This window comes from Hydractinia symbiolongicarpus, chromosome 10 (genome assembly GCF_029227915.1).
Source record: "Hydractinia symbiolongicarpus strain clone_291-10 chromosome 10, HSymV2.1, whole genome shotgun sequence".
In the NCBI taxonomy this organism is placed as follows: Eukaryota; Metazoa; Cnidaria; class Hydrozoa; order Anthoathecata; family Hydractiniidae; genus Hydractinia; species Hydractinia symbiolongicarpus.
The window spans coordinates 22,265,157-22,277,810 of NC_079884.1; the positions used below are offsets into that span (position 1 = coordinate 22,265,157).

Genomic DNA, 12,654 nt, shown 5'->3' on the forward strand with positions numbered 1-12,654 from the left:
ATCCCCGGTAGGATAATTAAAAACATCTCAAACGAACTAGCTGCACCTGTCATGTTCTTGATAAACAAGAGTTTGGAAACTGGTATATTTCCAACCTGTGAAAAATCTGCAAAAATAACACCATTGCATAAATCTGGCGATCGCTCAAACATAGATAACTACCGACCCATTTCCGTACTAAATGTGTTGTCTAAAGTCATCGAACGAATCGTCTACGACCAGCTAGCTGATTATTTAGAAAATCAAGATCTATTGAGTGAGCACCAATATGGTTTTCGACGAAAAAGATCTACACGTGAAGCGGTTAAATCACTTGTTGACGATATAAGATACAATATGGATAAAAGTAAGACAACCGGAGCTCTATTCATGGATTTGAGAAAGGCCTTTGATACCGTAAACCATGGCTGCCTACTCCAGAAACTGCCTTATTATGGTATTACTAGCACTGAAATTGATTGGTTAAGCAGTTATCTTTTTAATCGAAGTCAAACTGTTTTCATTGATGGAGCATACTCAGATCCTGAAAATATGACGCATGGTGTACCCCAAGGTTCCATTCTGTGTCCATTGCTATTTATTCTTCTTATCAATGACTTACCGTGCCAATTGAAACACTGACGAGTATTGATGTATGCTGATGACACAGTCATATATTCATCAAGCAAGTCGTTGGATGAAATTGAACATTGTATAAATTTGGATGCAAATATCATTCACGATTGGATGAAGGAAAATTGCCTAATTCTTAATCCAAAAAAGGGCAAAACAGAATTTGTCGTCTTTGCGTCCCGAAAACCACAAGCCTCTGTCAATATTGTGATCGATCAAAATGATATAAACCAACCAGATTATTACGAATACCTTGGGATTCAACTGGATGCTCACCTTAACATGAACCATCTTAACATGAACCTTAAAAAAACATACAAGCGTATAACCTCACGCATCAAACTTTTATATAAAATACGTTACAAAATTTCTCCAAATGTTGCTGAAACCATCTTTAACTCAATGATCCATCCACTGTTCTTTTACTGCTACGACATATTTGGTGGAATGAATAAAACATGGATTGGAAAATTTGAGTCCTTGCTGAGAAGAGCTAAGCACATCATCAAAACCCGCAAGGATTGGTCAACATTCGTCACTCAAAGAAAACGGAAAGTAGCAATTGATGTGTTCAAAGCCGTTAACGATATTACTGTTGACAGCAATTACAAATTGGTTAGCCATTCGATTAACACCAGAGGAAATAGATCTAAATTAGTCTTACCTATCATCAAGACGGAAGCTGGTCGGAAGCTTACGTATTATCAAGGAGCTTTAGTTTTTAATAGTCTCTCCTCTAATATCAGGGAAGAAAAGAGTATGATAAATTTTAAAAAAAGGGAGCGAGAGTGAAAGCGTAAAAAAATACAGGGCAATAGCGAAAGCAGGAAAGAGAGACAGGTATTCTTTCTAATTAGTGGTGGGCAAAGTAGGTCAAATTGATATAATATGTAAACCAGCATTTCAATCCTAGTGTTCATATCTTAATTTATCTTCTAAAAATATACGTTTGATTTATTGATTTTAAAAAAATGCCCTGGCGTCGCGGGTTTCGGGTCTTTTTTTCTAGGGCCGTTTATTTACATTCCAAACAGACAAGATTTCTCAGAAAAAGAATGACGCATATGGGCGTTCGGCAGCAGGAAGAGGTTTCTAATAGAAGGTTGTCTGCGGATAGTCATTTCTGGACAGCCAGTAAGTAAGTTTGTTGCTGAAGAAATTAATTGATTTTTATATATTCTGTGTATATTGTTCCTACTATCTTTTTACCAATCCCTTATCATTATATTATTACAAAAAATAATGTGAGCTAACCTCTAAAGCTAGCTATATAGCAATAGATAACAAGTAATTGTGTATTGTGTAGCTAACTATAAGCTGTTGCACAATTTTAATTTTTAGATAGATAGATAGATAGATGCTTTTTAACTGGATTTCTTCGATCGTTGCAGCCTGTTCTCTATATTATCTATATATGCACATGTCCATTGTTTTAGACGCAAAATCAAAACAACTGCGTCACGCTGCAACTCGTCTATACTTACACATAACTAATGCCTTATTCCCAATTCCCTTATTGAGCTTGTTGCCTTCAAAATATTAAAGTTTATCCTTTTTTGACATCTCCTAGTAGTCCCCTTCAAAGGATATTTCTTGTCGCCTTTTCGTGATAGAATTAATTTTGAAAAAAAAGAAAAAAGAGCATTTTGTTTTATCTAGCTATCATCTCTTATAATAATATGAAGAGTGTGTCTATTTTTCTTTGATGTTGCCAAAAAAAATTATGTCTTAAATGTTAAATTTTTTGACGTTACGACACAACTAATAACATTAATGTAATGTCAATATCTTAATTTGCAGGAACGAAGCCATTACAATGCACTTAAAATTTTGAGGCAGGATAACTTGGAAACGGGGTGATGACATCAGTCATTTTTCTCTGTGTGAGTAACTAGGGACACCCTGGAGCTAAAGTGGGTAGGTTTTTCGAAACTGGGTCCTTGAATTAGTTTCGGATTGGATGGATTGATGACGTAATTAAAAAACCTTTAAACCTTATTTCTCTGCAATTGTTTGTCAAAGTACATGATCCTATACATTTTCTTGTATTTTATTTGGCCCTTGGATGTCAACAAAAATTTTAAACCCTTATATCTTCTTAGGCGTTAATCAAAAGCACATGATTCTATACATTATTTTGATCAGCGTTTCAAGCCCTACACAATAATCCGAAAAAATAAAATCAGTAAAACATATATATAAAACAACTTATCCGTAGAAGGACAATGGAAAACCATTGTCCTTCTACCTAAGTTGGTTTTTCCATGGGTCTTATCGACTAAGTATAATAATAATATGAAAATTGTGTCTATGTATATGCCTATAATGGGCAAAGTAGATGTGTTTCCTTTAAAGTTGGCAAAAATGCATTCATTTTTAAAAAGAGTTTTAGCACATTGGTTTGTCTTTGTTGACGTCAGCAAAATTTATAAATCTTGTGTCTCCTTAATTGTACGTTGAAAGTACATGATCCTACACATTTTTTCAGTAAAAGTAGCTAAGATCATTTCAACACCATCTATATGCTGAATGTCAATCAAGTTATTAGATCTATCTTTGTAAATTAAAAAATTCCCTGGAATAACAGATTTTAGAAGGTAGAAAATTGAGAACAATTTAAGAACATTTTGAGGTTTCAAATTAGAACAATTGCAGAAAGAATTACCATTTCATAAGAATATTTAATAACTACATTACGTTTTCAAAACAAAATAGAGAATATGTGGTGGAATAACACATTTTGTTGCTATTTGTAAAAACTTAACTCCTGTTTTCTAGTAGTTTTCATGTCATAAACATCTATGAAGAATATTTAATAATTGTGCCGCCTGAAATACAGATGAAGTTTTAATAATTATATAATGTTCAGGTTTATCACGTTTTCAGTTACAATTATTCTACTTTGAAAATATCTGTAAAAAAATATGTCCTTGTAACAAAATGCCCTTGGTGATATTTTCTAGCTTAATGCAAGTATGGTTTTTAAAGCATGTATCATGGAGCTGTTTTCTAGTTTCATGTATATACCGTGAATTTCTATACTTTGATGTCATATGTTTTAGAGCAAATCCAACAATGTCATAATGAGATTGATTGGAATTATTATTTATTATTACTAAAATTATGTAATGTCTAGTTTGAAACAGGCACAACTTCTTAATTTTTTGGTTGACTGACACTTAAGTTTACCTGTAACATTTATACAGTTTATAGCATATAATTTATGGTATGATGTTTATTTATTAATATAATAACTTTTGGAAGAGACAGTAACAAAAGTTTTCAAGTCGGTCTAAAATTTTAAGGCATTTCAAATTATCTCCAAAATATCAAGGTCTTCCAATTTATCTCCAAAATATTAAGGTCTTCCATTTTATCTAAAAAATATCAAAGTATTCCAATTTATCTCCAAACTTTCAAGGTATTCCAATTTATCTCCAAAATTTCAAGGTATTCCAATTTATCTCCGAATTATCAAGGTCTTCCATTTTAGCTCCAAAATTTCCATATATTCCAATTTATCTCCAAAATATTAAAGTATTCCAATTTATTTTCAAAATATCAAGGTATTCTAATTAAAAACACACAAAAACACTTTAAATGCCAATACCGACAGTGATTCTTCGATGTAGGTATGTGAGTCATTGTAGAAAAAATCTATGTTCCTATGATTTCCTACTGCACTCTGTATACGCCCACTGTACTTCATTTGTTACGTTATTGTATTAGTATTAACTTAACTTTTTACCCGGCGAGAGAAAATTTTTAAGGGGGCAAAAATAACTATGTGATAAGAGTGGCTTTTCATATATTTGGGAGTTTTACCTGTCCGTTCATTTATTTATAGACATTCATTTAAGCTTTTACAGTATTCATTGGCATTTAATGTTTTTTTTTAATGTTTTGATTTATTGACTGATTGGTTGATTAAGCAGTCATGGTGCAAATATATTTATGTGGTCCTGGTGGTGCAGGAAAAACAACATTAATGAAACAATTTTGTGCAGAAAAACCTTTTGACACATACACTCAGCTAAAAGAAGTTGCCAGGACGCTAATGAAGCAAGAAAATATTCAAAAAAGTGACCTAGAGAGATACAACTTACAAGAGTTTTTCAACTTTCAAAATCTTATTCTTAAAAGACAATTCTATGAAGAAGAGAAAATGTCGGGGGGAAATTTTGTCAGTGATCGAAGCGTCATGGATTGCCTTGCTTATCTGTATTGGAAGATGGAAAAAGATGAACAATATGAACTAAGGATCGAGACACTACTGCAAGATAACAAAGCTCTTGTGAGTATCAAAATTGTTTTTGTTTATAAAAAAAAATTATTATAGGAAAATTATTTTTTGCTATAATTCTCTGTTAGTGAAAAAAACCTTAAATCTCTGATGTATATACTAAAACTTTTTGGGAACGGTGTGTAGGGAGTTGATTCGAAGTGAATTACGCTGTTGTTTAACAAATGTCAAAATGTTCAATACTTTGTTGACATTTTTTTGACATTAAAAAAGTTTTGGCGATTGTAGAAATAAAGCAAAGAACAGTCTATCTACACACCTTAAAAGTCATTTTCTGGCTTAATTAAATAATTACATCTACAGTGATTGAGTGAGTTTGCCACACTGCATTTCAACTTCACTTGAAACAGTTAAATTCTTTTTTGCATCCTTAGTTCTCTTCTGTTCTTAGATCGAGTTAGCAAATGAAGCGATTCAAAGATATCAACATTCACTAATTGTGGTTGTGCAACCCTGGGAATGCTCTTCTCCAAAAGAAGACGGGACTAGACTATCAATGTCGTATACAGAATCCAAACGCTTTGTGGAAATACTTCACATCTTGCTGAAGCAGTATCATATCGGTTACATCGACCTTGATATCAGCGAGCTTAACGAAAGAGTGAAAGTTTTGAAGGAAGCGGTAAGTGGAAAGATTTACAAAAACACTTGCTCGCTTTTCTACTATGCACAACTATCGAAGAAAAATAAGAAATACAAAAAGAGAGATGATGGCCAGCAACAATTTAATGACACATCAATTGCATTTTACTTGGATGCTAAAAATCGTGAGGATTCCTTTATTCGGACTGTAAAGATTTCCGAGGATCAAATGACACAGCACCTATCGAAGATTAAGGAGCAATCTTCAAGGTTTGTTCAAAAGTATGGCACTGAAAACTTATTTTCCTTACAGTTTGACATGAAAGTGCGATCTGTTGATGTACAGATGATGTTGCTCGGGAAAATCTTCATCAACGGACACGAGTACAGTTTCTTAGGCTGCAGCAGCTCCGGTTTAAAATCTCGTAAGGCCTTCTTGTGGAAGGGTACTCGTGAGAACGCGGAGGAGATACTACGTGAGTGCGGAAGGTTTGATAAAATATCTTCGAAATCAAAACGGTTGGCTCGTGTTGGTCTGCTTTTTAGCTCTGTTTTTACTACGGACATAAGTGCTGACGTTATAGAAGTTGACGATATCACAACACCCGATAAGAAATATAATTTCACTGATGGTTGTGGAGGCTTAAGTCGTGACTTGGCTAAGGAAGTTTATTCGAGGATTCCGGACAAAGAAACTGTCAACGAACCAGCCAATTACCTTCCCTCCGTTTATCAGTTTAGATTGCAGGGAATAAAAGGTGTAGTCGCGCTGGATAGAACATTACGAAGAAAACAATTAAAGATTAGGCCGTCCATGGTGAAATTTGAGAGCGATGCGTTTCCTTATGTCTCCGTTTGTGATTTTAGTAGACCTTACTCGTTTGGTTATCTGAACAGGCAGTTAATTTATCTTTTGTCGGGACTTGGGGTAAAGGACGAGAAGTTCTTAGCCATACAAGAAGAATATTTTGAAATGATACGGAATGTGCATACAAATGCTGACTCAGCAATAACATTTCTACGGTGGAACAACAAGTACATCGAAGCTGAACGAATCGCTCATGCGCATAAAGACGATAAGTCTTTTAATTCGCATTCATCAAAAACAAGATCTCTTTTAGATTCCATGGTGCGAAGTCTTATTCAAAAAGACGAAAAGCGTAAAATTGGAGGTGTTATGAAAGAAAAACTACGAGTGTTAGTAAAAAAATCCAGAATGGTATACGGTGTCTGTGATCAAACTGGACAGCTAAAGTACGGTCAGTGTTACGTGAGAATTACCATAGACGACATGGCCAAGACTATACGAGGGAAAATCGTATCAGGCAGAATGCCGTGTTATTTGCTGGGTGACATCAGAGTATTAGAAGCCGTGGACATACCAGAACTTCAACATCTCGTTGACTGTGTTGTGTTCCCAACTCAAGGAACGAGACCACATGCTGATGAGCAGGCTGGTGGTGATTTAGATGGAGACAAGTTCTTCGTATGTTGGGATGAAAGATTAATACCTGCGAGGACAGCTCGTAGCCATGACTACATAGGTGCACCAAATAAAAAAGAGGGACATGTCACATACGAGAAACTTATTAAGTACTTTTCAATCCAAAACGAAGCTATGAAAGTTACTAGTCTGTTGGCTAATCTGTATGATTACTGGGTGGATTTAAAAGGAGCAGGAAGTGAGGAATGTGAACGAATCGGCGTGTTATTTGGACGCGCTATCGATGCAACAAAAAGCGGAGAGGTTATATGCATTCCCGATTGGTTGAATCAGAAGGTTGCGCAACATTTAAACACATTCGTTTGGCATCGAATGGTGAAGGCAGCTGTTGAATTTAAACGTAGCATCGGAGATAAAACCATCTCGCAAGCTGTGAATGGAACACTCTCTATTAATGACTTGTCGGAAGAATTCCTCTGTGATATCCTCTCCCAAGACTTTTGTAACCAATCGGAATTTCAAAAATTCCACTTGGTTTGGTTGTATGCAAAATCAAGATACAACTGGCAAGAGGCGCTTGGATATATCAAGAATAAATTCTCGCATCTCCTGAATTTTTCATTGTTTACTGCCGCGGAAAAACAAGCAGCGATCGAAATGGGTATGTCCATAAACGACGTTTGCAATGCTTTGTTCCAAGCGCAAGTGTTTCCTTTAGAGGATTTGAATCATTTCCATATGTTGGGAAACTCCTCCAAATGGGGTTTGTATTACAAAAGCACGCATGCCAATTTCGAGCTTCAAATGCTTCATCGAGCTCTTACAAAAAACAACTCCGTCTTGATCACGTGGAAAATGCCGAATGACGTATATATTGGTTTACACTTTGATACGCAACTTCAAGTAGGTAACGAGCTCGTGGTGAAAGCTGACGAAATAAAATTTTACTTCATATCGAAGAAGTTCGCATTAAGGAAACAACATCAACCAAAGATGGATTACTACTACGATCTTGTAGAGGATAGGTTTCAAGTTTATAGAAATCGTGATAAACGGCAAACGTTTTTATGGCTCAGAAGTAGCCCACTTAACCAAAAGGTGAAGAATGACATTGCACATATCGATTTTTATGATCAAGATCAAATAATTGATTGTTTGAGCATGGACCTAGCGACGTTTGACATTCGTGGAAGAAGAGATGATCCTCGAAGTCATCCTCTGATCAATAAAGCTCCTTTTCTCGAGGTTGAAGTGTTTGCAATAAAAAACAACCAACCGGCATATTTCGACTTGTACGATGCAAATACACTTGCTGACATTCTTGATGAGGAAAGTATAGGTGAAGGCGAAGAAGAAGATGAAGAAGAAGAAGAAAGATATGTCAATGAAATCTTGTTAGAACTTCTTCATAAAACAAGTAAGAAAGGAGAAATATCCGTGCCTGAACTAAAAATTCATCTTGAAAATATGGTAGCAGGTTGTGTACCGTATCTAACTGAACCTTCAACAGAAGTAAATGAAAAACTTACCGATTTGGTGATCTCTGCAGATTTTTCCGAAGCTGGATTAGAAGACCTCGTTAACATTATGGTAAGTTTGAGCAGACTTCAGCAACATTCCCTTGCTCAGATCATGTCTGAACAACTTAATCAACCAGATGTATCAGTTGAAGAGTTACTCGCTGCTTTAGTCCAGTGGAGTGTTTGCTGGTATGTTCAACCAGGCACGCTCATTACACTGTTTGGGAATATCAAGGAAAAGCTTTTACAGAACGATACACCACCCCGCGTAAAACATGTTGTTGCAAATATTTGGATTTGTTTTGTTGAACTTTTAAATGACATCACACTCTGCAAAGAGGATATATTGAAAGGTGCCATTGGTGGATTAAAAGTTGACCAACAAGGTGATTCCAACGTAAAGAATGACGGGATAAATGCTGGTTTTGATGCGACTGTTGAAAATGCAAAAAACGAATCGAGGAGCTTTGAGGAAGAAATGGACACAAATAACAATAGCGACAAAGACAACATATTTAAAGAAGAAAATGAGAATGATAAGGGCAACCAAAGCAGAAACACAACATTTAGTATTACCCTGCAACGCACATCTCCCTTCTCAAACTTGTCATATTGTCCTTCAAAAGGGGACTATGTGGTATTGATGCGTAAAAAGGACTGGAACGAGTGTAAAGGCGTAAAAGCTATAGTTTGTATAGCATGCGTTGCTAATGTTACTCTAGTTCCGTTCAGCATCAAGCTTAATCTATTGGATGAGCAAGCCCCGAAGCTTATTTTAGAGGAAGTGAAAGGAAGGTCGAGTCGTTGGATGATAAACACGCTTCAAAATGCAAACGTTACATTGTATACAAGAGTTTTAAAAGCATCGAAAAGACTGCTAGATGATATGCCACTGGAAGAAAAATTATTAGAAGCCATTTATTCTGGTGTTGTGATTACCCAACCATGTCCGCCCAATGCATTTATGACTGACATTAAAGGCTGTAATCAAAGCCAGCAAGATGGCATCAAAGCTGCGATCAACAACACGTTAACGTTAATACAAGGACCACCAGGTACTGGCAAAACAAAGGTGGCATGTTTAATTTTAAGAGAGGTGTCAACGCGTAAAAAATATGGCGTACTAGCTGTTGCTGAGACAAACATAGCGGTTGATAATATGTGCAAACAGTTGCTTAATATGAACGTCAACATCGTTCGGATTGGTAATATGAAAGGTATATCTAGCGAGCTGTATGAGCACACATTGGAGGGACAACTCGCTGTGCTTGAAGATAAAGAAGCCGAAGTGATTCATTGCAGAAATAAAGATGGAGATCTATACCGCAAGAAAAAGTTCGTGAAAATGATTTTAGAACAAGCTAACGTCGTCTTGACGACATGCGCCGGTGCCGGCGATACGTCGTTATCTGGTCAACAATTTCAATTTGTTTTGGTAGACGAAGCGACACAAACAAAAGAAGCCACTTTGCTTTGCGCGTTGTCTCATGGAGCGAAGCAGTTGGTTATGATAGGTGATTCGAACCAACTGGGACCCTTAGTGCATCTGGAAAAAGACTGGAGTTGGTTGAGTGATCAGGAGCACAGAGAAGTTACTGAGACGTTAGAGAACACTTTGTTTGATAGATTGCAAATTACATCGGTCCCGGTTCATTTTTTGAATATGCAGTACCGAATGCATCCAAGCATAGCTGAATATCCTTCTAAAACATTTTACGATACCAAATTGAAATCTGGAGTATCTGAAAAAGATCGCTTGCCACCATGGCAATTTACACGGGAGCCGATGATTTTCATCGACGTCAAAGGAGTGGAAAAATCGCGCGGCACTTCGTTTTACAACGAAGAAGAAGCAGAACAAGTGAGACATATAGTGACTTATTTAACCTGCGACAACAATGTGAGGAACAAACACATAGCTGTGTTGTCTTTGTACAAAGGACAAGTTTTACGTTTAAGACAAAGTCTTGATCTAGTTGAAGTCAACAGTATCGATGGTTTCCAAGGGAGAGAAGCAGAAGTCATTATAGTATCAACAGTACGATGTAACAGACAATTAGGTAAACATCATATCCATTAAGATGATCGTGTTTTTTTCTTAGAATAAAAATTTTACAAAAATAGGCGTGGTAAATTTTTTTTGCGATATTTTTGCGAATACGTAAAAATTAAAAATTTAGTATAGGTGAAAGGTAGTCTAATATTAAATAAGCTCAAATAATTAGCTCCCGTTACTGGATTCAGTTTGAGTTATTGGATTGAAAAACATTCAAAGCGTGTTGGTAAAAAGTTTGATCAATTTCTACTTAAGTTAGGTTGTTATTGAATGAGAATGACTTTTTTTAGAAGGTTTAAAAACTAATTTAGTTTTTAACATAATCGTTTCAAATTTCAACGATTACTTATTGAACTGTTGTCTTTAGGTTTTTCTGACGACAAGAAGCGATTAAATGTGTTGTTGACAAGAGCCAAGCGAGGCTTAATCGTTATTGGCCATCGAGACACCCTCAGCACGTCGTATATATGGAAGGGTTGGATTGATAGCGTTGTTGAGAAGACTGGAAACGACATAACTGCGGGCAAGTTTAAAATAAACGAAGCGAAGAAAGGCGACCAAGTGGAGAAAAAAGATCAGAGGAATTTTGAAAAACGCAGACCGTACAAAGAAAAATCTTTCAAGAGATGGGATAAAGATGAAACAAGACGTAGAAAAAGATGAGGTGTGCCCATATGTTTTTTCATGCAATAAACCGTTCTCTTGCATACGTCCGTGGACACTTAATATGCTCCTCAGTATTTACAATTTCTGTAATTTTGACATTTGTTTAACCTTTCTGGGGGGAAGGGGGGAGGGGGGTTCTTGTGATAATTTGAAAGTTTACTACAGTTGACAGGGGATGTTAATTAGGAAAGTTGGGGAACAATCTTTAACCTATTGCTGGGTGCCTGGTTAACATATTTCAGGCTTGTGTGTATTTTAAAGACCAGAATAAGAAAAAATAAGTACAATTTTAAGTCACTTTATTAAAAAAATAATTGTACTACCGGAAAATCAATGTGGAATGGAAAATGTTTTTAATATATTATGGTATCTCATTACCACCCTCCCTGCATAATAACCTTTTAAAAAATCACAAGGAAGATTTCTCCCATAAAAAATGACTCAATTGTCTAACAGCTATACTTTTAGGACACACCTCAGGCAGTGATAAAGTTATTTCTAATCCAATGACGTCATTATAATGTTTTCTTTTCCGGATCATTTTTAAATGCCGCATTGTGCGGAAGTTAATAACACGAGCATTAATATTTCCCCCAACAATGGGTCTTCATATCGTTAAAATAAGAAACTTTCTTGGAGATCAGACGTCATTTTTGACTATACATTATGTCAAATAGGGCGGGTTCAAAAGGGATGAAGATTTTTAACAGGAAATTGGGTTGTACATAAGTTTTTTGATTCATTCATAATCTAGAGATATTTTATTTCATCCATATCAACAATATACACAACAATAATATATAAATAAAAACAAACATTTTATAAATGTAAATGTCACTGACAGCTACATATTTTTATTTCCCAATTATTATCGTAAATGATTAATTAAGCCTGGTTTCACGGAAAAAGTCTAAGTTATAATTATCTTTTCTTTCTATTCAAAAGAAGCTTTTGCAAAATTCAAATTACCCCTTGGCGCCTGATCGATCAGGAAAACATGAGAGCTAAGATCACTTTGCTGGGTTTTTTTTGTGGAGTAAGCTTTTATAACTGCGAATCAGGTTTTTATTTCATCACACACGCGACAATTTACACTTTTACATTGCAACTCTGTTCTTAACACATTATTTTAAGCTGTTTTTTAACATTTTTAATAATTATATTTTTAGACACACTAAATTTTTTCTATGTGTATATTTTATCACATTTTTTTATCCACGTTTATAATTTTCAATTTAATAGAATAGTTTTATCCCATCACTAACTTCCATTGAACAAAATGGAGACGTCTTAAATGGCGTTTTAAAAAAAACAGTACCATCAAAATATACCAAACACGTGTGTTTTTATTGTGACCATTGATTTAGACAATCTTTAGTACGTATAAATTTTGTGCCAAAGAAGTTATTGTATAATATTGAATTAAATAACATCATATTCGGTACTCTTTTTTTTTCTAAAGAAAGTGAGA

At 35.3% G+C, this 12,654-nt stretch overlaps 1 protein-coding gene across 1 annotated transcript; it reads left to right on the forward strand.

Moving 5' to 3' along the window:
- The first annotated feature begins 1,754 nt into the window (after positions 1-1,754).
- LOC130662285 (uncharacterized) lies at positions 1,755-12,518 on the forward strand. The gene is made up of 3 exons (XM_057461106.1): positions 1,755-4,906; positions 5,307-10,521; positions 10,885-12,518. Exons 1-3 carry the CDS (start codon positions 4,550-4,552, stop codon positions 11,178-11,180), a joined length of 5,868 nt encoding a protein of 1,955 aa, XP_057317089.1. The 5' UTR covers positions 1,755-4,549; the 3' UTR covers positions 11,181-12,518.
- The last annotated feature ends 136 nt before the right edge of the window (positions 12,519-12,654 follow it).

Bases quoted from the DNA above. Each gene is read 5' to 3' on its own strand.
- LOC130662285 (XM_057461106.1), top strand. From the start codon at position 4,550: ATGGTGCAAATATATTTATGTGGTCCTGGTGGTGCAGGAAAAACAACA. The intron at 4,907-5,306 runs GTGAGTATCAAA...TTCTGTTCTTAG, and splicing joins TGCAAGATAACAAAGCTCTT to ATCGAGTTAGCAAATGAAGC. The intron at 10,522-10,884 runs GTAAACATCATA...TGTTGTCTTTAG, and splicing joins ACGATGTAACAGACAATTAG to GTTTTTCTGACGACAAGAAG.